This window comes from Chlamydomonas reinhardtii, chromosome 4 (assembly GCF_000002595.2).
Source record: "Chlamydomonas reinhardtii strain CC-503 cw92 mt+ chromosome 4, whole genome shotgun sequence".
Lineage (NCBI taxonomy): Eukaryota > Viridiplantae > Chlorophyta > Chlorophyceae > Chlamydomonadales > Chlamydomonadaceae > Chlamydomonas > Chlamydomonas reinhardtii.
The window spans coordinates 1916417-1941341 of record NC_057007.1 but is presented as its reverse complement, the minus strand read 5'-3'; the positions used below and the strand labels follow the sequence as shown (position 1 = coordinate 1941341).

Genomic DNA, 24925 nt, shown 5'->3' with positions numbered 1-24925 from the left:
GGGGGGGAGGGGGGAGGGGAGCAGGGGGAGGGAGGGGAGGAAGGAGAGGGAGGGGAGGGGGGAGGAGTGTTTAAGAAACTAGAGTATAGCCGGCCTCCACAAGAAGATCCCACAGCTCGGCGTCGCTGCTGCACCTCACCGTCCCCATGCTCGTCATACTTGTGCTGTAATCACTCCGTCCTTCATGTTAAACAGCTACTCTTCCTCCCTCTCCCCAACTCCCTCCCCTCACCTCGGCGTTGCTGCTGTACTCGCTGACAGTCGCGAAGTCCACACTGTCATCGTCCTTGAGCGCATTGCGCAGCCGCACAAAGTCAAAGTAGCTGGGCACGAACAGCAGCAGGCCTGTGGTGGTCGGTGGTGGTGGTGGTGGTGGTGGTGGTGGTGGTGGTGGTGGTGGTGGTGGTGGTGGTGGTGGTGGTGGTGGTGGTGGGTGGTGGTGGTGGGGGTGGTGGTGGGGGTGGGGGTGGGGGTGGATTACATTCATGATTAGCTAAGGCGTTGGGGGGTAGACGTGTGCGGCATAGGGGTTTGGGCGGGGTGTGTTGGCTGATGTTTTGTGTTCTGTGTTAGGAAAGCAAAAGTCACGAATGTACCCCCCCCCTTCCCACACCCCATCTCATGCTCACCTCTGGACACCGAGTCCTTGACTCGCGGCCAGATGGTCCGCATGAAGAACTCAAAGCGCGCGTCGCCCACAGCGGCCGGGCTGTCGGCGTGGAAGCGCTCAAACAGCTGCCGCACCTGTGAGGGAGGTGGGGTTGCATTTATACAAAGTTAGGTAAGAAGTCAAGAAGTTGGCGCGAAGTTGTAGCGCATTGGATTGGCGGGCGAGTGGCGAGGGCGGGTTGAGGAAGGGTGTTTTCTGAGTTCCAGGAGTGGCGAGGCGCGGGTGACTTCGAACTCCGAGAGGCCCGGAAACTAAGGGAGGACTGATGTGACTCCTGATGAATGGTGACTTCAAGTTGCCCCTGAGTTGCCCGTCTGCCCCTCGTTCCTTCCATGGATTGAGCTTGGGCATGTGCCCCTCCCCCAACGGTTTGTTTGGGGTTGGAAACAACTCCCCCCCCCACACACACACACACACTGACGCGCATGTCCCACCTGCGGCACCACTGCGCCCAACACACCCGGCTGCTCAACCTGCGTGCGTGATTGTGCGTGTAGGGGGGCAGCCGTTCACGTGAAGAACGGAGTGCTTAGATCGCTTCGAGGGGGGCAAAGTGTGTGTGTGTGTCAAGTAGTGTCACTCCTATCCCACGAAATACGGTAGCCTGCCATGCCGTTGCGCACACCACACCACAAATTCCCCGCAAATCGACATACGCACCCCTTACACACCCGACCCCCACCCCCAAACACCCCACACCGCCCAAACACCCCACACCGCCCACACACCGCCCACACACCCACCACACACCGCCCACACACCGCCCACACATCCACCACACATCCACCACACACCCACACGCCCCCCCCCCACCCACCCACCCACCACACGCCACGCCCACCTGCAGCCGCACGCCGCCGGCATGGTTGGCCGTCGCCCGCACCAGCGCGTTGGCCTGCGCGCTGGCGTGCGAGGACAGCAGCACGGTCTGGCGGTAGCGCGCCGCCTGCCCCGCCAGGTACCAGTCGCGCACTCGCATGATGTCTGTGCCGTGCTGCTGACGCGGCAGGCGGTTCAGCGCCGCCACCACCGTCTCCACGTGGGCCCAGTTCTGTGTGTTTGTGTGAGGGTGTGTGTGTGTGTGAGGGGTTGCAAGGATTGGTACAGAGAAGTGTAGCGAAGTAGACAGCAGGGGTGGGTGGGTGGGTGGGTGGGGGAAGTGTGTGGTGGAAGGAATCGTGTATGTGTGTGTAAAAGCATTCCCGACGATACCCCGTCAAAGAACCCCCTTCAACACAAACACACACGCACACACACCCATCCCCACCCGCACCCACCTGCATGGCCATCACGTCCGCGCGGTCTATCACCAGCAGCTCCACAGAGGACAGAAAATCGGGCTGCGAGTGCGGGTCGGCGCGCTTGTCCTCCGCCAGCTTGGTGGCCTGGGGTGGGTGCGGGTTGGGGGGGGGGGGGTTGGAGTGTGGGGCGTGGGTGTATACGTGGAGCTATATCCATAACTATGTGGAGGTATATCCATAACTAGCTAAATCTCCTCACCAGTGCCACGGGCGAGGCCACGATGATGTCGGACTGGTACAGGTCGGCGAACAGCTTCACAGCGCCTTTTGTAACCTTGATGCCCAGCCTGGCGGGGTGGGAAGGAGCGAGAGGGGGAGGAAGGAAGGGGGGGTAGGGAAGGGGGGGAGGAAGGGGGCGAGGCAAGTAGGGTGAGAAAGAAACACGGAGAGAGTTAGGGAGGCGTTGGGGCAGACCAGCCCTGCACCCGCACTCGGCCCATTTGGAACCCCCCTACCCCTTACCCCGCCCGATTCGTTGAGCTCGGGCCTATACTCACGCCTTACGCCTCAGTTTCCATTTGAACCCCTTCCTCCCCCAATCTCCAAACGCTCCTACCTGAAGTGGTCATCTATATTCCCGGCGAAGAGCGCCCGGTGCTCGCTGGGCTTGGCGGCCAGACGGGCGCGGGCGGCCTCGTCTGAGTGTGGTTGGGGGGTTGGGGGGAGGGGAGCCGGGTGTGCGTTAGGAACCCCCATTCGTGTGATGTGTCCGTCAGATGTCAGGACGGCCACCCCCTCCTTTCCCCTCCTCCTCGGCCGCCACCTGCCCAGGACTGCTTCCTCCTTTTGAATCGAAACAGGTTCCAGTAGTCAAGGAATATTTAGGGGGAATGGGTTCACAACCTGCCCGAGACCAACGAGACAATCGGGCACATAACCCAACCACCCACCCACCACCCACCCATGTTCTCCTCCTCTGCCATCTCCTCGGGGTCCGTGAACTGCTCCAAGAACTTCTCCTTGCCCTGAGGAGGGATTTGGTTGTGGGTTGGCAGGGTGTGTGTGTGATGGGTCGTGTGGCTGTTTGTGGTAGATTGCTTCAGACCTGGTTTCGGGGGTGGGTTCGACCTGGTTTCGACCCCGGAACCCCAGTGAAACCCCCCTTACTGGCTTTCACCACTCATCTCAACCCAGCTCCAGCCCCAAGCCCCAGCCCCAGCCCCAGCCCCAGCCCCAGCCCCAGCCGCCCCCACCAGCCGCCCGCACCTGCACGCTGTCGCTGCGCGTCTCCCGCAGCGCCAGCCGCACCAGCCGCCGCACCGCCCGGAACGCGCTGTTGCGCAGCGGCAGCAGCAGCAGCACCTTGGGCCGCGTGAAGCCCTGGTCGCGTGGAGTGCCACCCTCCAGCGCCTCAGCCTCCATGTCCCGGGCTGGGCCCTCCGCCGCGGCGGCGGCGTCGGGCTGCTTCTCCTCCTCCTGTTGCCCAGCCTCCTGCTGCTCCTCCTCCTTCTCCTCCTGTTGCCCAGCTTCCTCCTGCTGCTCCTCCTCCTCGTCATTGCCGGCCTCTGTGCCTGTCTCCTCCACATCCTCGCCTCGGCCCTCAGCGGCCCCATCCGCCGCACTTGCAGCAGCGGCGCCGCCGTTGCCTTCCGCATGCCCGTTTGCAAGCGCCTCTGCTCCTGCCGCTTTCTCTGCTCCTGCTGCTCCTGCCACCGCCGCCGCCGCCGCCGCCGCCGCGTCAGCCGCCGGCTTCGGAACCACCGCCCGGCCGTTCCGCCGCCTGCGCTTGCCGGCCCCGGCGGCGCCGCCACCGCCCGCCGCCGCCGCCGTCATAGCCGCCATGCGAGCCGCGTCGCGCGCTGCCGCCTCCCGCGCCGCCGCCGCCGCCAGTACGGCGTTGTTCTTTTTGATCCGGTCTGCGGCCTTAGTCACGTGATTGAGGCAATGCAGGAGTACGGCGTCCATCAGCGGGTCGGGGGCGGAGGGGGAGGCATCTGTGGGGAGGGGGAAAACACACACACGGTGTGCGGATGGAGTGCGGGTGGGCACGCCTACTTCCTCGGCGATGGCGGTCGGTGTATAGCATTGTAATGATCCTCAAAGGATTCTGTGCAACATGATGCCAGTAGGCCAAGATCACCACCATTGTTGCCTAGCCTGGAACCCCAGACACATGCGATGATGCGGAGCCCACAACCACGCCCACGCACTCACCCGTGGGGTAGGGCCGCGCCGGCAGGTGCACATCCGCGTAGCTGTTCAACAACGAGAACAGCGACCGCTGCTGCTCGTTCACAAAGTCACTGCCGACCAACACCGGCCCGCCGCCTCCGCCGCCGCCGCCACCGGCTGCCTGCTTGCCCTCCTTCCCCTCCCTCCCCTCCTGAGGCTGCTGCTGCTGCTGCTGCTGCTCGCGCTTCGCCGCCTCCTCTTTGTGAACCTCCCGCCACAGACCGATCAGCCGCTCCTTGACACCGTACTCTGGCAGGGTCGGCGGCGCCGCCGGCAGCGCCGTCAAACCCACCGCCGGCGCGGCGGCCGCCGCCGCCGCCGTAACCCCGGCTCCGCCGTTCTCGCTGCCCCCGCCTTTCCGCTTCTTAGCGCCTGACCCTGCTGCTGCTGCTGTTGCTGCTGTTGTTGCTGAGGAGGAGGAGGAGCCGAAGACCCGCAGCTGCCAGCGCGCGCTGCCGCCCCAGGCGCGGCTGTGCGGCTCGGCGGGCGGCGCGTCGCGGTAGTCAGACTGGGGGGGCAACAAGGAGGGGGTTGTTGGGACGGGGGCAAGGAGGGGATTGTTGGGAGGGGCTGTTGGGAGGGTTGTTGGGAGGGGGTTGTTGGGAGGGGGGATTCATAGATACCAGCCCAAAGTAAACCAAACCCAATGCAATAGAGCGAGGGGGAGTTGGGAGGGGGGCTTGTGCAGTCACGTCGAGGAGGAGGGGAGGAGGTGGAGTTGGGGATGGGAGATAGGAGGCGGCGGACTGTCAGGACACGCTGACTGGTCATGAAGAGGCCCGCGTCGCCGCCGCCACATCGCTAAGACGCGGCGCATCGTGGTCCGGGCTCGACTGAACACGCAGCCACCGCAGCCTTCCCAAAACCAATCAGATCTTCAAACCAACCGCCCCCTCCCCCCAAAACCAACTGCCCCGCCCCAACCGCTCACACCTTGCCGCTCTCCAACGCCACCAGCTCCCAGTCCGCCAGCTCGCGGCCCACGTGACGAGCCCAACTGTCAACCACCGGCGCCGCCGGCCGCCCGCCATTGGCGGCGGAGGTGGAGGCGCCGCCACCGCCGGCACGCCGCCCTGCCAACGCTGCCCCCTCCTCCTCCTCCTCGTCGTTTTCATCCTCCTCTTCCTCATCATCTTTCTCTGCCTCGTCCGCTCCGTCCGCCCCGTCCTCAGCGCCGCTGACTGCAAGCTTGCCCTTGCCCTTCCCGCCTTTCCCTGCCGCCGCCGCTGCCGCTGCTGCCGCTGCCGGCGTCTGCTTCTTCGCGCCTGCAAGCGCCGCCGCCTCCGCCGCCGCCTCCGCCTCGGCCTCGGCGGCCTCGGCCTCCGCCGCCGCCACCGCCGCCTCCAGCTCTGCAATGCTCATACCCGCGCCCTCCTCGCCGTCACCTCCCTCGCTGTCGCTCCCGTCCTCCTCTCCCTCTCCCTCCTCTCCCACCGCCTCCTCCTCTTCCTCCTCCTCCTCGCTGCTCTCGCCCATCTGCTCATTGCGCAGCCGCTGCAGCAGAGCGCGGAGGTCAGAGTCGGCGCCGCCGCCGCCCGCCTTGCGGCCGCTGCTGCCAGCGGCGCCGCCGCGGGATAGCTCCGACATGAGCGCCTCATAGGCGGACCTGGAGCATAGAACGCAATAGACAGACATGTGAGTGACGTGATTGAGGTGGCGCCAACAGACGTAGCCGGAGCGTGAAGTATGGAACGTTAAGACGCGCAGGCAGGTACCGGATGGGATACGCCACGCCGCCATGCCGCCATGCGTGCTACTCAACGCCGTGTGCCGTGCTGAGACGACCCCAGACCACAATACCAGATGTAAGTCCACTAGGCTAGCAAGTTTGCACGGGAGGAAAGAGCGGCTGTCTGTCCCACCCAGGCGTCGGCCGCTCACCTGCCCGCCAGCAGCTGCTGCCGCTCCGCATCCAGCTCCTCCGCCCCCGCGGCAAGCACCGCATCCGGCGTGGTCGCCGGGGCCTTGGTGCTGGGGCCAGCCTCCTTCTTTGCGCGTTTGGCCTTGGCGGCCTTCGAGAGCGGAACCGTGCGGCCCGCGCCACCGCGCCGGCGCTTGCGGGGCCGGAGCCCGCCGGCGCCAGCGTCCGCATCCGAGTCCGCCGCAGGCGGGGGGTTGTGCGAGACGCCAGCGGCGCTTATTTTCAGGGCCTTGCCGGCGTGTGGCTGTGCTAGCGATGAGCCGTTACGCGCGGCGGCGCCGTTTGTGTCGCCGGCTGGAGCTTTTGCGGGGGCTCCGCTCGCGGCGGTTCGCCCATCTCGGCCGCTCGCGCCGCCGCCCACGAGCAGCAAGCGGGCAAGCTTACCGCCCGCCATCACGCAAAATGCCTAAGTAGAAAAATCAATGTCAGTACCGGCTTTGAAACTACCTAAAACAGAGGGGCGACGCTCGCCGAAAATCGTTTTATGCGCTGTGGGCTCAAAGCCCTGCTTGGTAGAGCCAAACACGCATCCATTAATGCAGTGAAGGTGCTGCAAATGTTGGTGCCATCTGTTTTGGGAATCGGGACCAACTTCAGAACCGAAGCTCATGCAGAAGAAGCGTTCGGTTGAAGCACCTTCGGTCTAAAGTAGGTTATTAAACTACCATACTGTAAGTCACCATCTCGCTTAGGTTGGACCTTCTCTACTCGCTCTTCAGGAAAGAATGGTGGGAGTCGCTTCACAGAGCTTGCGCCTACCTCTCGAACCGCCCTTACTTACATGTACTGGTGTGCTCGCCACAGGGCCTCTTGTCGCTGATCCGCGGCCTGAAGAAGAAGGAGGGCGAGGTGACATGTGCTCGCAGCTCTCGCGCGGAAGGGTCAGCCCGTTCTGAACAGCCACTTTTGCTCGCTGCAGGCCCGCATCCTGGTCCTGGGACTGGATAACGCTGGTAAAACCACCATCCTGAAGGCGCTCAGCGAGGAGGACATCACCACTATCACGCCCACGCAGGTGCGACCTCAGCCTGCGAAACCTTTGAGGATTTTGGCAACAATTCCACCTCGTAAAATAACTCCGGCTATCACCTTCACAGGGCTTCAACATCAAGTCTCTGTCTCGCGATGGATTCAACCTGAAAATTTGGGACATTGGCGGCCAGAAGTCCATCCGCCCCTACTGGCAAGTATCCGCCTGCCATGCCTTGTGAGATCAGCGGGCCGCTGACGGGTTCTGGGCTGTGCAGGCGCAACTACTTTGACCAGACGGACGCGCTGATCTATGTCATCGACTCGGCGGACAGCAAGCGCCTGTCGGAGAGCGAGTTTGAGCTGACGGAGCTGCTGCAGGTGGGCGGGGAAGGGGGCGGCCCGGACGGGCGGTGGGGAGGTGGAGGGGAGGGGAGGAGCCGCGGGAGGCCAGAGGCCACGCAACGTGTCGTCTGCAAGAAGCGGGGCCCAGGCCGGCAGCCGCACACCGCCTTGCTCGGTGTGCTATCAGACATGGCTTGCCGTTGCACTTGAGCGCAAAGGGCGCGCGAGCTGGGGTATGGCGGGGGGTGGCCAAGAGCAAAGCGTGCGAAGCGGGCATGCGCGTGGCTTCGGAGCTTTGGCGGCCGCGCTGCAGGCTGTTGGCGGCGGCGTGGGGCTGCAAGGGGGATGCAGCTTCGGGCTGCACCCAACAGTGTGAGGGCCCTGCCCTGTTGGTGCTGGTGTTTTGGGGTAGGAGTTGCACTTTGCAAAGTGGCAGTCAGTCTGACGCCGACCCGCGGCTTAGGTGAGCAGCGCTAGCGTTTGCGGTGAGCCTTGCTCGGGGTTCCTCCCCTCCTTTAGTGAGGCGAGGAGCATGGGGGTCATTCGAGGTTCCCTCCTCGAGTGTGCGTACGTGTCTCGTGCGTTTATGGAGCCCTGGCTTGCCCGTGGCTGTCATCCCACATGTAACCTCTATTCGCAAGGGGGCCGTCCAGCCGGCCGCGGTGCCGCTGTGGGGGACATGGGGCGGAGACGTGCGCTACACACCACAGGGCACAGCATGCGGCACTGCGGTTTGCGCACAGCACCCGCCCCACACACAGCTAGTCAGTCCTGGAGCTCCAACACCCCGGCAGCAGCCCCGTTTGCGTATCCCGAGGTATCCCTGCCACGCCCGGCATATCCCTGCCGCGTCACGTTGACACGCCACATTCCACGATGCGAGCACGCACACACCCGCCAGCGCACCCGACCTCCAACGGACTCCCCGCGTCCCGCCCCTCCCCACTCCCGACCTGCAGGAGGAGAAGATGACTGGCGTGCCGCTGCTGGTGTTCGCCAACAAGCAGGTGTGTGTGGGTGGGGCGGGGGCGGGCTGGAGGGGGGATACTGGGGATGGGCTGGAGGGGGGGCAGGTGAGATGGGATGGGGGGGGATATTTGCCCGAGCCCAAACGACAAATCCCATCGTCATCAGGAATTTGGGAAGGGGGGGGTAATTAGGGCCCGGACACCACACCAGTCCACAGACGGGGTGATGGGTGTGCCTAAGCCCGCCGAACCGGTCCCGGAGGTCTTCAGAACGCGGGGGCGGGGGCTTGCTTACACCCATGCACCACTGCTAGTAAGCGCATACGGTAGGGCGCGCCAGGGGCAAGGGCCAGGCGGCATGGCAGTGAGGTTTCGGTGGGATGGATGGCGGCACTGCGCTTTTACAAACGCCCGGCCTCCCCTTGTGCACCTACACCCGAACTCATCCGCCCGTCCACCCTATTGGACGTCGGCGCTTCAAGCTTGTAATCTAGGCACCCACTGGACGTCGGCATTTTAAACTTGTGATTAAATCACTCTGTTCTTCACATGAACGCCCGCCCCCACAGGACCTGGTGGGCGCGCTGGCTGCGGACGAGATCGCCTCCACGCTGGACCTGACCTCCATCCGTGACCGGCCCTGGCAGATCCAGGCCTGCAGCGCCAAGCAGGGCACCGGCCTGAAGGAGGGCATGGAGTGGATGATGAAGCAGGTCAAGTAAGGGGCCGCGGTCGGGCAGGAAGGGAGGGCCGGCCCGCTCTCCACGCGGCTCCTGCGGCGGCGGTGGTGGCTGTGGCGGCGTCGGCAGCGGCTGCAGCTTGTGCAGGGGGAGAGGGGAGCGGAGGGAGACGAGGAGGAGGAGGCGGTGGGTGCCGAAGGGCAGAGACGGGGCGAGGCAACGGCAGCTCAGCAGGGAGGGGCAAGATGGGCGCCCGGGGAGCAGGAGCAGGCATGGCGGCCGCCACCGGCCTGCCGGGCGGCTGGGCACGCCGCGGAACTGGGGGCGTGTGAGAAGGAAGCTGCTGCTTCTCGACGGCACCGCCAGCAGGCCTGGACGCGTGCGCGGCTGGAGCCGGGCAGCTCCAAAGTGCTTACACGCGGCGGCTCTGCGAGCCACGCCTGCGTAGCGGCGGGGGCCAGCAGCAGAGCGAGGGGCTGCCGCCGTGGGAGCGGGCGCGTGGGAGCGGCGGCAGCAGCGGCTGGCAGCAGCAGCGGCCGGAGGCGCGGCGTGGCGGTCGGGCCGCCAGTCGCGGGGCCCGGTGCATCGAGTGCGTGCACACTGGTGCAAGCGGGGCAGGCGTGACTTGGGGCATGCGGGCGAGCGGCGCGGCGCGCGTTCAACGAATGAGCATTGTGTGTAAGGGCGCCGGGGCGGCCGGCTGCCTTGCGGATGCCGGATTGATTTACTACAGAGTACGGACTGAGGGTGCGCTGAGGGCGTGCGTTCATGTGTGAGGCGTGGTGCAGCTACAGACAAAAGGAAATAATCGCTCACTAAATGGAAACTTTGTTCGGACATTTAACCGATGTGTAGGGGAACCGATGTGTAGGGCGGAGGTGTAAGGGCTAGGTCCCGGGAGACCGGGGAGCGAACCTCGACCAGGCGTTTGGCAGGATGCGTGTAACAAAAGAAAACGGATCTCGAGCGCAGAGGCGCTCTGCCAGAAGTCGCGTGCTGGCTGGTCACCGCCAGTCCCCCCCCCCCTGTCTGCAGCCAACTGCGACCAGCAAGTCTTCCGGCAAGAGCACAAGATTGGTGCGTGCATGCACGTAGGGAGCCTCGGGAAGGCTGACTAGGCCCTTCGGCTGCACGCCTGCTTGCGGCGTCTTGCGGCCAGCCGCAGCCAGCAGTTGAAGCCTGGCTTCGGTTTCACCCCGCCGGTGCCAGTACCAGGCCACCAGTGCAACCCATGCTGATATGCGAGGTGTACGGGTGGTGCAGGCGCGACAGAGGGCTGACTCCTCGGCACTGCAGATTGTGGCGCGGGGACGTAGACCAAGCGATGCTTGCATCCGCGGCAATGCTTGTTTGATTGCTGGTGCGCGTCTGTGTGCCGATGTGTTCCAAACTTCCAGTGTCAACCAATTGCATAGCCGAGAGGCCAGCCGTGGCCGCCATGTCAAGCACTGATGCGGATGCCAGAGGATTCCGTGACGTCTTGTTACAGCTGTGCGCGGTTGCGGCACAGCTTCCTGCTCCCGAGCTGCTCGGGGCCCTCCCACCGGGTTTTCGCCAGCCCTGCTGGACCAACGTTTAGGCATGGCCGCTGCCCTTCCATTCATGCAGGCGCGCGCGCACGTCAGGGGGGCTCGGGAAGCTGGGGTGCCAAACCGGGAGCAGGCTGTGCCAGGGAAGGGGAGCCTCCCCTGGGCTGTGCTGGCGGCTGCCGCTCGAAGAATAGTGTGCAGGGCCAGGGGAGGAGGAGGCGGACGAGGGGAGGTGACGGCCAGGGGAAGGTGCAGGCGCAGGCAAGTGCGTGGGAAAACAAATAGGATGAAAAGAAACTAAATGTGCGGCGCGCGCAAAGAGCATAATGTGTGTGAGGACGACCCAAGCGGGTCCCACTCGCGCACGGCGGCCCTACGGGCCGGTCGTGTCCCCAGCCCAATACCTTTCCTATAGCATGTTATACCACACATAAGGTCATTAGAGTAACCCAGGGGCATTGAATCGAGCCGGGGCCGACCTCGAACATCTAAATGTCGCGTTCGCCAGGACACGCCATACCAGGCCAGACAGTAGCCTAACTACACCTATGCATATATCTGTGTTGACGGCAATCGATAAAGCCCGAAAACAACGCCTATGTAGGATGTTGGCTTCGGTCAATTTCGCGACTTGAGCCTCGACGAGCACGTTTTAGCCTGCTGTCAAGCGCTATTGCTCCAACAGATTGCATGTAACATATACATTAAGTGGCGGAGTCTGTATCCCGCTCTGCATTTTTCTCGGGGCGACGTCTCCTGGCCTCCTCGGCGTGCGGGTTTGGCTGGGGAAACGCACCCCCCGGACGGCGGTGAAACCCCCCTGGGCACATGTCCTTCAAGCATCAGCAAGCCGTAGACGTGGCGGCTTCCTTGAAGGACAATCTCCCAAGGGGTTTTGGTGCCGTCGCGTGGGCGCCTCCCTGGGGACACGCTTTTTCCTGGAGTGGGACCCGCTTGGGACGACCTGGACACGCAGCAATGGGCAATGTTGCACCACTAGAGATCGCGTGACAGGGTTTTGGAGTGCCGGGCTAGGGGAATATTTAGTCATTTCCCGGGTCTCTGAATATTTAGTCATTTCCCGGGTCACTGCAACTTCTTGTAATATTTTGTACGTTATATTTTTACTATCAAGCGAGCGCATAGCATTTAAGTAGCCACTATCCAGTTGCTTGTAGCCTTACTACTTACTTCTCAAACTTTCTTTGCCAGCAGCAATGGGCGAGACGCTATCAGATGATGGCTTTGCCGTGCAGTGGGAGCGCCTACCGCACGCTATCAAACGGGAGGTCGCGGGCTTCGTTCATCCTAATGAGGTCGCCGAGAATGTCAAGCTCATAGACCGCGACACCGCGGCGGCCCTGCGCAACAACTATAACACATTAATTCTGGGCTACGAGCACGTCATTGGGGAGACCCATCGGGCGGTTCAGCCGTGGCCCGCGCGCGCGTTCGTGGACCACTGGGGCCGTCCCGAGCCCTGGAGGGGGCTCTCGCTTCACATGCGCCGCCGGCTGCTGTGTCTGGCCGCGTCCTCGGGACACGCAGACAGCCTGGATGTGGCGCTGCAGCATTGTGGATGCGGGCTGCAGGAGGAGGTGCTGACCTCGGCCGCTGCGTCGGGCAGCGTGGCGGCTTGCGAGCGGCTGCTGCAGGAGGGCTGCTCCATTTCCTGCCGCCACAGCGCGTTTATTGTCGCGGCGGAGAACGACCACCTGCCGGTACTGCAGCTACTGTTAGAGACTGTGGCGGGCAGTCACGACATGCAGGGGTGCCTGACGGCCGCAGCCACGGGTGCCTGCATGCAAGGCCACGGCCACATACTCGCCTGGCTGCAGCGGGCGCACGGCTACCGCCTTGCCAGCAAGGACGTGCGGGCGGCCGCGACCGGCGGCAATGTCGATCTTATGGAGCAGCTGCTGCAGCAATGGCTGGAGGAGTCGGAGTCGCAGGCAGAGGCAGCAGAGGCGGAGGCGGGGGCTGCGGCAGGGGACGTGGCCGCCGGCGTGGCCGCCGGTGGGCTTGGTGTTGCCGATACGCCGGGAGCCGCACGGGCACTCCAGAAGGAGCTGCCACGGCTGCTTAAGGCCATCGCCAGGGGCTGCCCCGTGGAGGTGCTGCAGCGCTACTGCGACATGCTGGACACACCCTGGGGGAGCTGGTGGCCGGAGCAGCTGCAGCCGGCTTGGGCCAGCGAGGAGGAGGAGGAGGAGGCGGAGGAGGCGTGCGCCATGTTTGAGATTAGTGTCGCCAGGGATATCCTTGCAGCTGCGGCGGACAGCGGCACACCCTGCTGGGCCGCCAAAATGGACTTCTTGCTGTCACGCTGGGGGCCGCGGCTGGTACGGGAGGCGCTGCATGGGGAGTGGCTTAGCGAAACGGATGACTACGACTCATGTTTCGAGGATGCAGGGGTGAGCCAGCCTGACTACGCACTTCGGCTGCGGCACATGCATGCCATTGGCATACCCCTCGACAATAATATTACACTTGATTGCGCGCGTGGTAATGCCGATGCGCTGGCATACTTGGTTGAATGCGGTGTGTATGACCCCAGCGCTGACGTGGTGCACGTGCCGCACAGCAGCATCAGCTGTGGCGGCATTGATGGGCTCATCGGGGTGCTCCAGCTGATGCACGAGCGCGGTATGGCTATCACCCCAAAAATGCTGGCCCAGGCCACTTATTATCGGAGCTGGCCGGACAAGGCTCTGCTGTGGTTTGAGGCACATGCGGGTGACCCCGGAGAGGACATGCAGCAGTGGTGGTCAAAGGTGTTTTGGCGGGCGGCGCGGGATGGAGCCAGCCTGCTGGTGCTCCAGAAGCTTCGGGCGCGGGGTGCGGCCATCGACCTGGCGGCAGTGGCTGTGGGCGGCAGCGAGGAGGGGCTGGAGTGGGCGGCTGCTCAGCTGGAGGCGGAGATGGGCGGTGGCGTGCTGCAGCAGGTACGTATGTATATGTGCGTGTGGGCAGTGCGTACTGATCTGCTGCAGCAGGGAATGAAGGGGTGCATACACGGAGGTGGAAACTGGCTCGTGTGTCTGGCAGGCCGCATGGATGGACACTTAGCACCGCAGCTAGCTAGCGCAAACTAACACTACAGTAGGCATGCAAGCAACCGCCCATCTACCGTATCTGTGCCCGCACACACAATGCTGTCAATGCTTGACGATTTGCCCGTGTGTGCTGCGTACTTTTCCACTGTGTGTGCAGGCATTGGGCGCCCTCGAGGTTGAGGGTGTATTTGATGCTGGCAACACAGCGACCCTGGCCTGGCTGCGGAACAAGCGCCTGCTGCCGCCGCTGGCGGACTGGCTGCCTGGATTGGAGAAGGTGACACGCGGGCTCACCTCCGAAACCTTCTGGAGGATGCAGCTGTGGGTCCAGCTCCAGCTGCAGCATCAGGAGCAGGCACAGCCTGCGGCCGGAACCCCGGACACGGCGGCTGGAAAGCGTGCTGTGTGGGGCACAGTGGAGGTAGAGTTGCGGCGTGCTGCCGAGGAATTTACCCGCGCACCCAAAGTGCTGCACACCGCCTCCTCTGCCAGGGTGCTGCCACATCAGCTCAATTGGGTTATGCGCCAGGCTGACTGCTAGCTGCTAGGTATACAGTTTGCGAGCCTCAAGCCTGCTTTCCAGGTGGGGTTAAAGTCCCACATGTGTGTACGTGGGCCATGCACCAGCAGGACAGCAGCCAGCAGCACGCACACAGCAAGCTAGCAGTGCACATTTCGGCAGTGATGACGGGCAGGACCCAGGCATGGGCTGCGTTGGGTGGTAAATGTTTTAGCTGCAGCAATGGTTTAGGGCTAAAGACTTGCAAGAGAGAGAGAGAGAGTGGTGTGTGTAATGTTTTGTGGGCGGTTAGGTGGCCAAGCAAGAATGAATAAATGGGTAGTTGAAGGTGAGGCGGACAGAGTGCGGTGGTTGGGAGTGCGAACGAACTGCTTATTCATAACAGTACCAGGGCAGCAGCCCGCCCGAGGGGCGTGTGAAGCGTGGCTGGGCGGGTCTGACATGTGGCTGCTGGACGAGCAAGTAGAGCAAGTTCGGACCAGGTGCTGGGCGGCTGGTGCAAGGCGGGTCAAAATTCGCTGTGTGAAGCGTGCATCCAAGTGGTGTACCTCGGGCCCAATAATGCGAATCTATTACGGACCGATTCGGACCCGAGTCCAACATGCAATCAAGATACGGAGAGGGGAGGGGGCATTCGGACCAGCACGCGGACGGGTAGCTGGCTGGGGTGGGGGTGGGGTTAACTTTGAACCAATGGGGTGGGGGTAGGTGGGGAGCGAGGTGGGCTAGGGCCGCCGGCGGCGCTGCATGCTATCTACAGCCGCCGCCACGCCTGTGTCAGGCTGCACGTAGGTAGCCGCGCATGGTTCGAGGTCTGAGCGGTGCCGGGGACGTGGGGGACAAAGCTGGAAGCAAAGGCACGATGCACAGCTAGGTGGGGTGGAGGGTGGGATGGGTGTGCGATGGGACAGGGTTTAGGCAGGTTGGTGAGGTCCCGTAGGGTGCAGCTGATGACGCCCATACCCCAAGCAGACGGCAGACAATTTGCAGCGGCAGAGCAGAAGTGCATGGCTGGTCGAACGCCGGAGTTACTGTACCGACAAGTTGCTGGCTGGCTGGAAGTTTGGTGATGCGCATTCCTCACGCTCCGTGGGATGGGTGCGGTATGTATGGTGTGGTGGTGTGGTGTGCGATGGGACAGTGGTAAGGCAGGTTGGTAAAGTCCCGTAGGGTGCAGCTGATGCCCAGAACCCAACAAATGGCACACAATTGGCAATGGCAGGGCAGGAGTGCGCGGCTGGTCGAACGCCGGAGTTACTGTACCGACGAGTTGCCTGGCTGTCTGGAAGTTTGCTGACGCGCATTCCTCACGCTCCGGGCGCCCGGCCAGGCGATAGCACCACACAGACACACCGCAACGCCACACTCGTGAGGCAGAGCCGCATCGCACCTGCAGGAAGATGACCAGCGTCCACGGATGAGCACCAGAGTGTGTGTGTGTGTGTGTGTGTGTGTGTGTGTGTGTGTGTGTGTGTGTGTGTGTGTGTGTGTGTGTGTGTGTGTGTGTGTGTGTGTGTGTGTGTGTGTGTGTGTGTGTGTGTGTGTGTGTGTGTGTGTGTGTGTGTGTGTGTGTGTGTGTGTTAAAGAGCACAAGGAAAACGTTGCGCAAAGACAGTGTATGCGATGCAGCAAAGCGACGGTTTTTTTCCTGAATGAATACGTGCTATTAGTACGCACTTAGCCCTCTTCCTGGTACCATACGCTGGAATACGTTGAAAATACGAAGTGGTGCCAATCGACTCCTCTTGACGAGCGCTATCGTGCTGTGCCATCAGCGGTCCTGTTCAGAGACTTCAGTCACAAGCGCGATCCTTTCCATGAAAATTTCAACTCGCTGCCGTGTGGCGAATGGACAGTGTGCATCGGCAGCCTTTTTAGACGTGGATTCATGAGCACCAGCGCTAGAGAGCCCAGCCGTGTCAGTGCGCATGTGTCGAGTGTGGGGACATGTGCCCTTACATGTCGTCCGCGTCTGGACGCGCAACTTAACCCTCCCACGCTTTGTTTATGCTTATTACAGCATAACGTGCACATATGAGCCTCGTAGTGCTGCATTTGGCCCATGTTCTGCTTGTGGGGCGCTCCCCTGCTGAGCCCATTCAATGTACGATGATCTGTGTGCCCCGCCGGTGCCAATACCAGGCCACCAGTGCAACCCATGCTGATATGCGAGGTGTGTGATGGGACAGGGTGCAAGGCAGGTGTACGGGTGGTGCAGGCGCGACAGAGGGCTGATTCCTCGGCACTGCAGATTGGGGCGCGGGGACGTAGACCAAGCGATGCTTGCATCCGCGGCAATGCTTGTTTGATTGCTGGTGCGCGTCTGTGTGCCGATGTGTTCCAGTGTCACCCAACTGCATAGCCGAGAGGCCAGCCCGTGGCCGCCATGTCAAGCACTGAGGCGGATGCCGGAGGATTCCGTGGTGGTGGCAGCGGCGTGGCGCGGTGCCAACCACTGCACTGACTACAGCCTGCCCTGCGTGCGCATGCCTGAAGGGAGAGCCAAGGGTGCTGGCAGCCTGGCACCCCTGGGGAGAGGCGGAGAGCCGTGCGCGGTGCGCCCCCACAACTGCGCAAGCCACCTAGGAGCAGCACAAGCGTCAACCCGGGATACGGTACTCCTTCACTCGATCGCTGGAGCCTCTCCATTGGCTGTGGTACCAGCCCCTGTAGACAAGAACTGGCGGCGTGTTGTGCTTTGATAGAGCCGTGTGTGCCTGCTTTGAAATTCAGGGCGTAAAGTTTAGGAATCCGTGCCGGCAAACCAAAACAATACCATCGGCAATCCAGATTCGGCCCTTCAAAACTGTGTCCGAGCGGGGCACAGGCAATGGTCAACCCCCTCAGCGCAACACTTCCAAAATCCAACCTCACGCGGCGGGCTCAGCGCGATGGGGTCCCATGGGTCCCATGCATTGTCCTAGCTGTAATCATTATTCCCCATCCTTTCAGATCCTGGTTCACAGCAGCGAGCTCGTGAGATGTGGGTTTTGCGCACCACGTGCTCGTGTCAACGTTCCTGCTCACAGCTGTGCTATTGCACGAGCCCAGCACCCGCCCCCGCCGCTTGCATTCCTTTTCGCATCCCATCCCAATCAAAGGTTAGGTTAAGGGCACACACGCCTACACACACACCAACCACCGCATGCTCGCCCAACATGTCACATTTATTCTAGAAAGCGCCGCATGAGCCGGCACACGCCACGCACACGCAAACGCAAGCATGAACTCGCAGCTCTCGCCGCAGTTGCGTACAACCGCCCCAACTACCTCGCTACAGACTCTCCACACTACCACGACCCAGTAATGAGCTGATGTTGTCAGCCCCAAGCCCTCCCTCAAACTCACCTGGGCATACACACATACACAACACACTCCTTTGCATGCGTGTCACACGCTAGGCTTTCTTACGCTTTCCTTGTCGCACGACAAACAGTGCCCACAAAACGCAACCGCTCTTCCCGGAGGTTGCATACACCGCCTCACAATGGAACGGCGCCGCTCCGGGACGCTTGCGCAGCAGGAGTCACGCAAATGCAAGCGCGACAGCGCAGGCCCAGATCGACACGCAAGCTTTTCTTTTGCCTAATAATCTTCTCCAGTCTCACAATCTCAATTTGTGCACATGGACGCTTGCTAATTTCTGCAGCGCTAGCCCACAGACGTTGTCAACGGACGCGACTCACGAGAGGCGTGCGCGGCCGGCGCAATGCGCCCCTGTTTGTGGCCCACATACGCCATCAAAGCATGTGTCCCCTCGTCATGCCATCACACTGCCTTCGGCCCCCAACACCCAGCGACCACCCGCACTTGTCCGCCGGCCGCCTACAGCGCCCGCCAGCCACCCCCACTTCCCCCCATACACAAACAGTGTTGCGGCGGCGTTGATGAAAACGCGGGGCCCGGCCCCTTCCGGGGAGGGAGGGGCCAGGCGCCCGCCGCATCGCCCGCACACAGCTGCTGCTGCGGAGAACAGCCGAAGCCAACACGAAAAATGGCCACGGCGCCCCGCTCGCGCCGCTCTCAGTCAGTCGATGCGCGCAGGCACACATGATCGTCACATTGAGTCCCCCCTATTGGGCTCGGGAACAGGAACCTCCCTCTCGCCACCCCCCGAGAGCGCCCTCGGCAGCAGCCCACAGCGAGCAACCGCCGCGGCTCCACCTCGGCCCGTGCAGCTCCTGCTATCGTCCTATACACTGGCTCGGCTGCTGCTTCCGCTTGAGCTGCAGAACTCCTCCAACCTGCAGGCCTCCAGTTTACTTCTTGTTGAGGAAGCCGAACATGCCGCCGGGCTTGCGCCCCGCCACGGTCTTGATGGGCGGCTTGGGCTTGCAGGACCAGAAGTCGGCGCCCTGGTGGGTGTGGTGGGGGAAGCGGGGGTCACATTCATGATTAGTTAAGGAAGTGGTGGGGGGGATTTACATTCATGATCATTCAAAAAGTGAAGGCGTAGCCAGGCACAGTAGGCGTGAGGCGCAACCCTAGGCCCTTACAAGTACGAAACCGTCATAGCGCTCTGCTCGCAGGCTCCCCACGCATCCCATTCCTCACACGCCCCCCTCCCCCCCCCCCCCGCATACACACACCTGCAGGTCCACCACCACCACCGCCACGTTGTCGGTGGAGTAGCGCTTGAGCGCCAGGCCCGTCAGGCTGGCAGCCACCTCGGCCGCGTCCTGGGGGGGGGGGGGGGTACATTCATGGTTAATTAAGAAGTGAAGGCGTAGGCAGGTACAGTAGCATAGTAGACGCGTTGTTACCGATGGGGAGGGGTCCATGCATGATTACTTATGATGATGATAAGGTGTGTGCGTGTGTGTGGCGGGGGGTGTTGCAAAGATGGCACAGAGACGTGTAGCGAAGTAGAGTAGTAGACAGCAGGCGTAGGGGCGCGCGCGGGAGCGGGGCAACGGGCCATGGACGGACAACCACCCGGACGTTCAGCCTGCCTGAGCCACAGCCACAGCTAGGCACACCGCCGTGTGCCCCATGTCGCTGCTGCTGCTCCCTCCTCCTCTCCCTCCCTCCTCCCCTCCCTCCCTCCCTCCCTACTCCCTCCTCCCTCCCTCCCCCACCTTCTTGGCCTTGAACTCCTTGCGCGCCCACTGCACTGCCTCGCGCGGCGGCAGCACGTCCCACAGCCCGTCACTGGCCACAATCAGGAACTCGTCCTCCTGAGGAGCAGGCAGGTGCGGGCAGGTGGGTGGGAGGGTGGTGGGAGGGTGGGTGGGAGGGTGGGTGGGGCAGGGAGGTTGGTGGAAGGGGTGGGGGGGCGAGGCAGATGGGGCAAGGAGCATTCATGGAGGTCGGAACCACAAGAATGGGGACAGAAGGGCAGGCGGGACAGGGGTCAGGGGCCGGGAAATGGCGGGGTTTGGCAGGCGGGGCGACAGCGCTGTACGCGTGCAGCCCGTCATCACGTGGGTGCTACCGGGCTCAGCTGTGGCCCAGGGCTGCCGGACTGCCGAGCTGACGGGCTTCCCCCTCCCTTGCCCCTGTCCCCATGGCCTCACCCCGCAACCCCCCTCGCCCCCCCCCCTCCGGGCGCCAGCGCCCCGCTGCCCCCCCTTCTTCATGCTTATAGTATTGCTGTCCACACACCCTCCAACACGGATGGCTATCCCGGTCAGTCACCGCTTTGGGCGTTTCCCCGAACCCAAATCCCTTCCCCGCCCCCTGCCTCCACCTGCGGAATGCACTACTTCACTCTGTAACCCCGCCCCTGGGTAGCCGTTCATGGAGACCGGAGTAATTAACACACACACACACACACACACACATTGTCTGGGCGGGCTTTCGTTTCGTTTTTTGAACAAACACACACACCCACGCACCTCGCTGAGCAGTGTCTCGGTGACGTCGGGTGTGGCCACCACGGGGTCTGCGCTGAAGGCCTGCTGCGCCGCGAAGGAGCTGTCCCAGTAGCCGCGCTCGATGCCCGTCTCCAGCAGGCGGGGCAGGCCCTCACCCTTTGGGGCGGGGTATAGGGGGGTTTGGGGATGGGAGGGGTTTGGGGGTTGCAAAGATTGGTACAGAGAGGTGCAGCGAAGTGGACAGCAGGTGCCGGATTATGTGCCCGAGCCCAACGAAATAGGTTTCAATAGAGGAGGGAAAGGGGGAGGGAAGGCAGGGAGAAGGAGGAGAGGGAGGGGAGGGAGAAGGACGAGAGGGAGAGGTGGGAAAGGCGGGAGAGGTGGTAGAGTGGGGAGACGGGTGAGTTAGGTGGGCGGCGTGACCTCGGTGGCCAGTGGCTCCCCTGCCCCCTCTTGTTCATGCTTCTTACCAACCCGTGTACCCCGGTCTCCGTCACATGGACGGCAAGTTCTAAAAGCCGCGGAAGTCCCCGTTCTTGTGTCACATCACATTAACACACACACACACACACGTTTCCGCCTCTCCTCTTCCCCCCCCCCTCACCTTGAACTCCCAGTCTCCGAACGCGCGGCTGACCGCCAGCACACCACACACGCGGCCGTCGTCAATCCAGCCGCCCACACTCTGTGTGTGTGTGTGTGTGTGTGTGTGTGTGTGTGTGTGTGTGTGTTAAGAAACGAAACACTCTATGTGTGTATGTATGTGTGTTGTGTATGTGTTTGTGTGAAGGTGGGGAGTGCAGGTGAGGGCCGTGGGGTGTTTGGGTTGGTCCATTGGCGGCCCTGTGGAGCCAGGCTGCCGGGGTGGCGGCGCACCCAAACACAACCACACAAACACGCACATACACGTTCAGGGAACACAGTAACACGTACAAACACGCCACGTCCCACCCACCGCACCCCCACACCCCCGCACGCGCACACCGCCGCTCACCTTGACCCGCTCTATCTCGGCGCTGACGTCAGCGCCGCTGCCGTACACGCGGTGGTAGTGCGCCAGGATGACGGCATTGCCGCGCCGGGACAGGACGGCCTGGGGTAGAGAGGAGGGGGATACACGGGCGCGTGTGCGCGCGTGTGCAAAACGCGTAATTTGCAAGCCATTTGCCCCTCCCACCACCCTGCGGCCCTCCATTGCCTGTCCATGGCCTCGATGCCCTGATACCTTTCTCCTCCTTCCCCACGGTGCCGCCCTTCCCCCGTCTCCCCACTCTCCGCACTCTGGGTTTGTCCTTTTGGCGCCCCCACTCCTTCATTGGGCTCGGGCACATAACCCACCCCGCCCCGCCACCCCGTCCCCCCCGCCCCGCACCCCACACCTGGCTGTCCCCCCCCCCCCCGCAACCCCACCCACCTGGCTGTCCCCCACGTTGGCCACCACCAGCTTGTCGTCCTTGATCACCACCACCGTGGCCGTGGCGCCGGCGCCCGCAGCCACCTGGAGGGCAGGGGGTGGAGGTGAGGTGAGGTGAGGGGTGGAGGTGAGAGAGAATGAGGAGTAGAGGTAGCGACAGAAACACATTCGCTCACTTCGATGCCTTATAAACACACTCACACGCACACGCGGCACCCGAATCCCGCCATTTGCTTATCTTTCCCTCCACGCTCCGCCGTCCCCCTTCCATTCTTCGAGCTCGGGCACATACCCCAGCTTCAGTCCAAACCGCCTCTCTCCCTCGCTCTCCCCTTCCTCCGCTCCTTCCTCCTCCTCCGCACCCCACCCCACTCCCCGGATTGCCTACCGTCTACCAACTCCTCACCCAATCATGAATGCCAACCCGCTCCTCCTCCCTCTTGCGCCCTCCCCGCCTGCTCCGCCCCCACCTCTCCGCCGCTGTCGCTCAGGTACTTGAGCAGCGCCTTGTCCGCCAGGTGGAACGACTCGATCAGCTGCGGCGCGCTGATGTCGCTGCTGCTGATGCCCTTGCCCGAGCCCGTGGTCCCGCTCATGCTGCCCGCGGAGGCCGTGCTGGCGGCGCCGTTGCCGTTGTTGCCGGCGGCGGCGGAGCTGGAGCCGGGCAGCTTGCTGCCGTGCACGGTCCGGCCGCACAGGCAGTTCTCAACCTGGGAGGGTGGGGGTTACATCCATGGTGGATTAAGATGAAGCGAAGTTATAGATGGGGGAGGATGGGGTTAAACGTCCATGCAAGACGGAGTGATAAAAAGGGGGGCAAAGGGAAGGGTGCTGGCAGTCGGTGCCGCAGGCCGCAGTTCTAGAACGCCCATGGAACGCCCTGAGCAGCCTTTGACAGCACACGTTGCAAACCTCCGGAGGCGGCTGGTTGGCGCCACCCTGAGTAGAACGCAGACCTCTCAACTACGCTGCTTCGAAACCCTAACCCCACACATGACAGCCAGTGCTGCATCCCTGCCCCGACGCTTGCCTGGCGGCCGGCCTCGGGCTGGTCAACAGCAAACAGGCGGCCGCGCGACATTCCTATTCCACCTTTCCCATCCCTTGTGCCAATACCCCATCATGGGTACCGCCCGCGGCATGTGCCCACAGCTGCGCGGCACCCAGAGGCCTGCAGCGGCGCAATGCGGCTGCCAGCCACACCCGACACAGCACCCCACCGCACCCCCCACACCCGACACAGCACCGAGCCACACACACCGGATACACCCCGAAGTACCACACACACACACACACACACACACACACACACACACACACACACACACACACGGGAGCGGGGTTTTTTTCCCCCGCCAGCCCATGGTGCTGACACCCCATTTGCATTTGCCGTCATGCATGCGCCCATGCCGTCCCCCGCCTGTTTACTTGCTCGTGGTCGCCCACCCTCCGTCTCTTTCCCGAATCGCGCAACCCCTAGTATAGTTAATTGGGCTGGGACTGGGCTGCGTGTTTGCTCTTGCTCGTCGCGCGCCGCCGCGCTAACATGTTCCTTCGCTCTTGTTCGTGACACTCTCCTGCTGCCGCCCTGTGCTCTGTTGTTTTCTTATTCGCTCGTAGGTGAGAATTTCATCGAGGATGAGGCGGGAGCTTGGACTTAGCGGCCAGGAGTAGCGACGCGGAGCTAGGAATCGTAGGAGTGCCTGGGCCTCACGGTACCGTGAGCACATGCATGGGTTTGCACCCTTGAGAGCGTGTGGACACTAATCCCCCCTCGAGGTTAGCGTAGCGGGGGTTGCGCGTTTTCCGATTGGTAAGACCGGCGGCTCACCGCAGCAGGTATGCGAGGTAACTTCAGGTAACATCCATAAACCGTCGCTTTGCTGCATCGCATACACTGTCTTTGCGCAACGTTTTCCTTATGCTCTTTAACACACACACACACACACAACGACACACAGCCCGTCTGGGCGGGCTCCGTTTTGTTGACACGACACTACAACACACACACACCCCTGCCCACCTGTCCGTGCAGCTCCTTGCTGAGCCACTGCGCCGCCATGTCTCCGCCGTGGCCGTCAAAGACCGCCGCGTACAGGTAGTGGCCCACGGTGTTGTAGTGCACCTGCACCTCGTCCTCCTGCGCGGCGGGGAGGTGTGGGGAGGTGTGGGGAAGGTGTGCGGCGGGGAGGTGTGGGGGAGGTGTGGGGAAGGTGTGGAGGAGGTGCGGTGAAGGTGTGGGGGAGGTCGGGTGAGGCGCTAGTTCGGATAAGGTGATGTTGCATCGGCGCAGCGGTGCGCAGACCTCATACCGCAGTACACCGCGGGGATTGTGTGTGTTGTGTATGTGCAGGGGGAGGTGTAGGGTTGCGAAGGGGAGGGAGGTGGGGGGAAGGGGTGATGGGTATGGGTTGTGGAGGGGTTGACCAACACGGGATAGGGTGCGGATGCGTGATCTTCGCAGACACAGGGTAGTATGATGACGCTGGCTGAGCAATCACGGCGAGGTGGGGTCGTGGGCCTCGACTGGTGGTGCACTGCGAGCCCGCACCTTCACATGCAGGGGTACCTCCTACCCACCTACGCGCACCATAAACCGGTGATCGGCGCTTGAAGTCTCACATCAAACCAAAACCACGCAGCCCGCTGGGCCGTGCCAGCCACACTACGCACACTGTACCGCACGAGGCGTCCCTGGCCAGCCCTGGCCAGCCCCTTTCCCGCCCGGCTGCCCTCAGCACAACGCCCCCCTCCTCCCCGCAACCAGCTATCGCCCCGTTTTCCCAATGACATCGCCTCGCCACCCACCATCGTGTCACGGGCGCCCTGAGCGCTGCTGTACCCGACATCCAGCTCCGACGCAACGACCACGGTGCTCGACGGCGATGGCCCCGAAGGACCCGCTGCAGCAGTCACGCCGAGCCGTTGCCCCGCCAGCGCGCGGCGCAGCAGGACGTTTTGCAGGCATGATGTCGAGCCGCTACAGATTGCTGGCCGCAGCGACAGCGCCGCGGCCGCAGCGTTCGGGATTGCCCCATGCGTAGGTCGCTGCAAAAAAAGCGCAGGGGGCATCTTCCGGATAAGGGCGACTGCATGATTGGCCAATCGTAGCTCGCGTGGAATTACGCTAGCGGCGACTGCTCACCGTGCGCAACAGCGACGACGCAAGTGCCATTCTACCGGGGGGTGACTTCCAGCGTAATCCGGCAAAGCGCTACACTTGGTTTTGCTTGAATTCAGCACCTACGCTTAAAGGCTTTGACCACGTCGTCAGGAGCACTATCAACGGTCAGCAAATGTCGATGACAAGCCGTGCCGGTTCAGTCGCTTCAGGGTATGCAAGCGGAGGACAATGTAGTGCAAGCGCAAAAACTTAACGGCACGGGGCCTCACGAAACCTGTGCACAGTGGCGCAGCAGGATGCTGACGATCCCGACACCGGCCAGCGGTCCGCATGCTTGAACAGCGTGCAGAGGCATGCGCGTGGTCTGCAAACCTATTTATCTTAATTAATGCGTTCTTTGTGGTCGAGGGGGGCGAAACCCTTGTGCGAGCCCACTCCCC

At 62.8% G+C, this 24925-nt stretch overlaps 4 protein-coding genes across 4 annotated transcripts in view; 2 read left to right on the top strand and 2 right to left on the bottom strand.

Annotated features, from left to right (window-relative positions):
* The window catches only part of CHLRE_04g218300v5 (uncharacterized protein), an 8352-nt gene extending 1753 nt beyond the window's left edge, over window positions 1–6599 (bottom strand). The window contains exons 1-12 of the mRNA XM_043061835.1: window positions 6025–6599; window positions 5077–5749; window positions 4126–4651; window positions 3178–3905; window positions 2873–2936; window positions 2528–2609; window positions 2171–2258; window positions 1948–2055; window positions 1512–1721; window positions 1105–1143; window positions 630–744; window positions 233–345 (exon numbers count right to left, since the gene is read on the bottom strand). Of these exons, the coding sequence (XP_042925187.1) occupies window positions 233–345; window positions 630–744; window positions 1105–1143; window positions 1512–1721; window positions 1948–2055; window positions 2171–2258; window positions 2528–2609; window positions 2873–2936; window positions 3178–3905; window positions 4126–4651; window positions 5077–5749; window positions 6025–6458 (3180 nt within the window). The 5' untranslated portion in view covers window positions 6459–6599. The remainder of the gene's footprint in view (window positions 1–232; window positions 346–629; window positions 745–1104; window positions 1144–1511; window positions 1722–1947; window positions 2056–2170; window positions 2259–2527; window positions 2610–2872; window positions 2937–3177; window positions 3906–4125; window positions 4652–5076; window positions 5750–6024) is intronic.
* Window positions 6600–6719: 120 nt separating this feature from the next.
* Window positions 6720–9984, top strand: CHLRE_04g218250v5 (uncharacterized protein). The gene is made up of 7 exons (XM_043061834.1): window positions 6720–6792; window positions 6869–6913; window positions 6984–7079; window positions 7162–7247; window positions 7312–7414; window positions 8338–8385; window positions 8916–9984. Exons 1-7 carry the CDS (start codon window positions 6790–6792, stop codon window positions 9066–9068), a joined length of 534 nt encoding a protein of 177 aa, XP_042925186.1. The 5' UTR covers window positions 6720–6789; the 3' UTR covers window positions 9069–9984.
* Window positions 9985–10999: 1015 nt separating this feature from the next.
* Window positions 11000–16645, top strand: CHLRE_04g218200v5 (uncharacterized protein). The gene is made up of 4 exons (XM_043061833.1): window positions 11000–13500; window positions 13769–14851; window positions 14913–15283; window positions 15718–16645. The coding sequence occupies exons 1-2, from the start codon at window positions 11773–11775 to the stop codon at window positions 14150–14152; spliced, it is 2112 nt and encodes a 703-aa protein (XP_042925185.1). The 5' UTR covers window positions 11000–11772; the 3' UTR covers window positions 14153–14851; window positions 14913–15283; window positions 15718–16645.
* A 35-nt stretch (window positions 16646–16680) lies between these two features.
* CHLRE_04g218150v5 (uncharacterized protein) lies at window positions 16681–24712 on the bottom strand. Its single transcript, XM_043061832.1, has 11 exons — window positions 24507–24712; window positions 24170–24409; window positions 23385–23501; window positions 21832–22071; window positions 21362–21445; window positions 20942–21040; window positions 20552–20632; window positions 19969–20103; window positions 19210–19308; window positions 18721–18810; window positions 16681–18486 (listed from the first exon to the last, which is right to left on the bottom strand). The coding sequence occupies exons 1-11, from the start codon at window positions 24534–24536 to the stop codon at window positions 18391–18393; spliced, it is 1311 nt and encodes a 436-aa protein (XP_042925184.1). The 5' UTR covers window positions 24537–24712; the 3' UTR covers window positions 16681–18390.
* Window positions 24713–24925: the final 213 nt, after the last annotated feature.

What these genes read in the sequence shown, in the direction of transcription:
- CHLRE_04g218250v5 (XM_043061834.1), top strand. An exon ending in TGAAGAAGAAGGAGGGCGAG is followed by an intron (nt 6,914 to 6,983) that starts GTGACATGTGCT and finishes TGCTCGCTGCAG; the next exon opens with GCCCGCATCCTGGTCCTGGG. An exon ending in TGGTGTTCGCCAACAAGCAG is followed by an intron (nt 8,386 to 8,915) that starts GTGTGTGTGGGT and finishes CCGCCCCCACAG; the next exon opens with GACCTGGTGGGCGCGCTGGC.
- CHLRE_04g218200v5 (XM_043061833.1), top strand. Translation starts at nt 11,773, where the DNA reads ATGGGCGAGACGCTATCAGATGATGGCTTTGCCGTGCAGTGGGAGCGC. An exon ending in GCGGTGGCGTGCTGCAGCAG is followed by an intron (nt 13,501 to 13,768) that starts GTACGTATGTAT and finishes CTGTGTGTGCAG; the next exon opens with GCATTGGGCGCCCTCGAGGT.
- CHLRE_04g218150v5 (XM_043061832.1), bottom strand. Translation starts at nt 24,536, where the DNA reads ATGGCACTTGCGTCGTCGCTGTTGCGCACG. An exon ending in TGAGCGACAGCGGCGGAGAG is followed by an intron (nt 21,446 to 21,831) that starts GTGGGGGCGGAG and finishes CCTGCCCTCCAG; the next exon opens with GTGGCTGCGGGCGCCGGCGC. An exon ending in CCGAGACACTGCTCAGCGAG is followed by an intron (nt 19,309 to 19,968) that starts GTGCGTGGGTGT and finishes CCTGCTCCTCAG; the next exon opens with GAGGACGAGTTCCTGATTGT.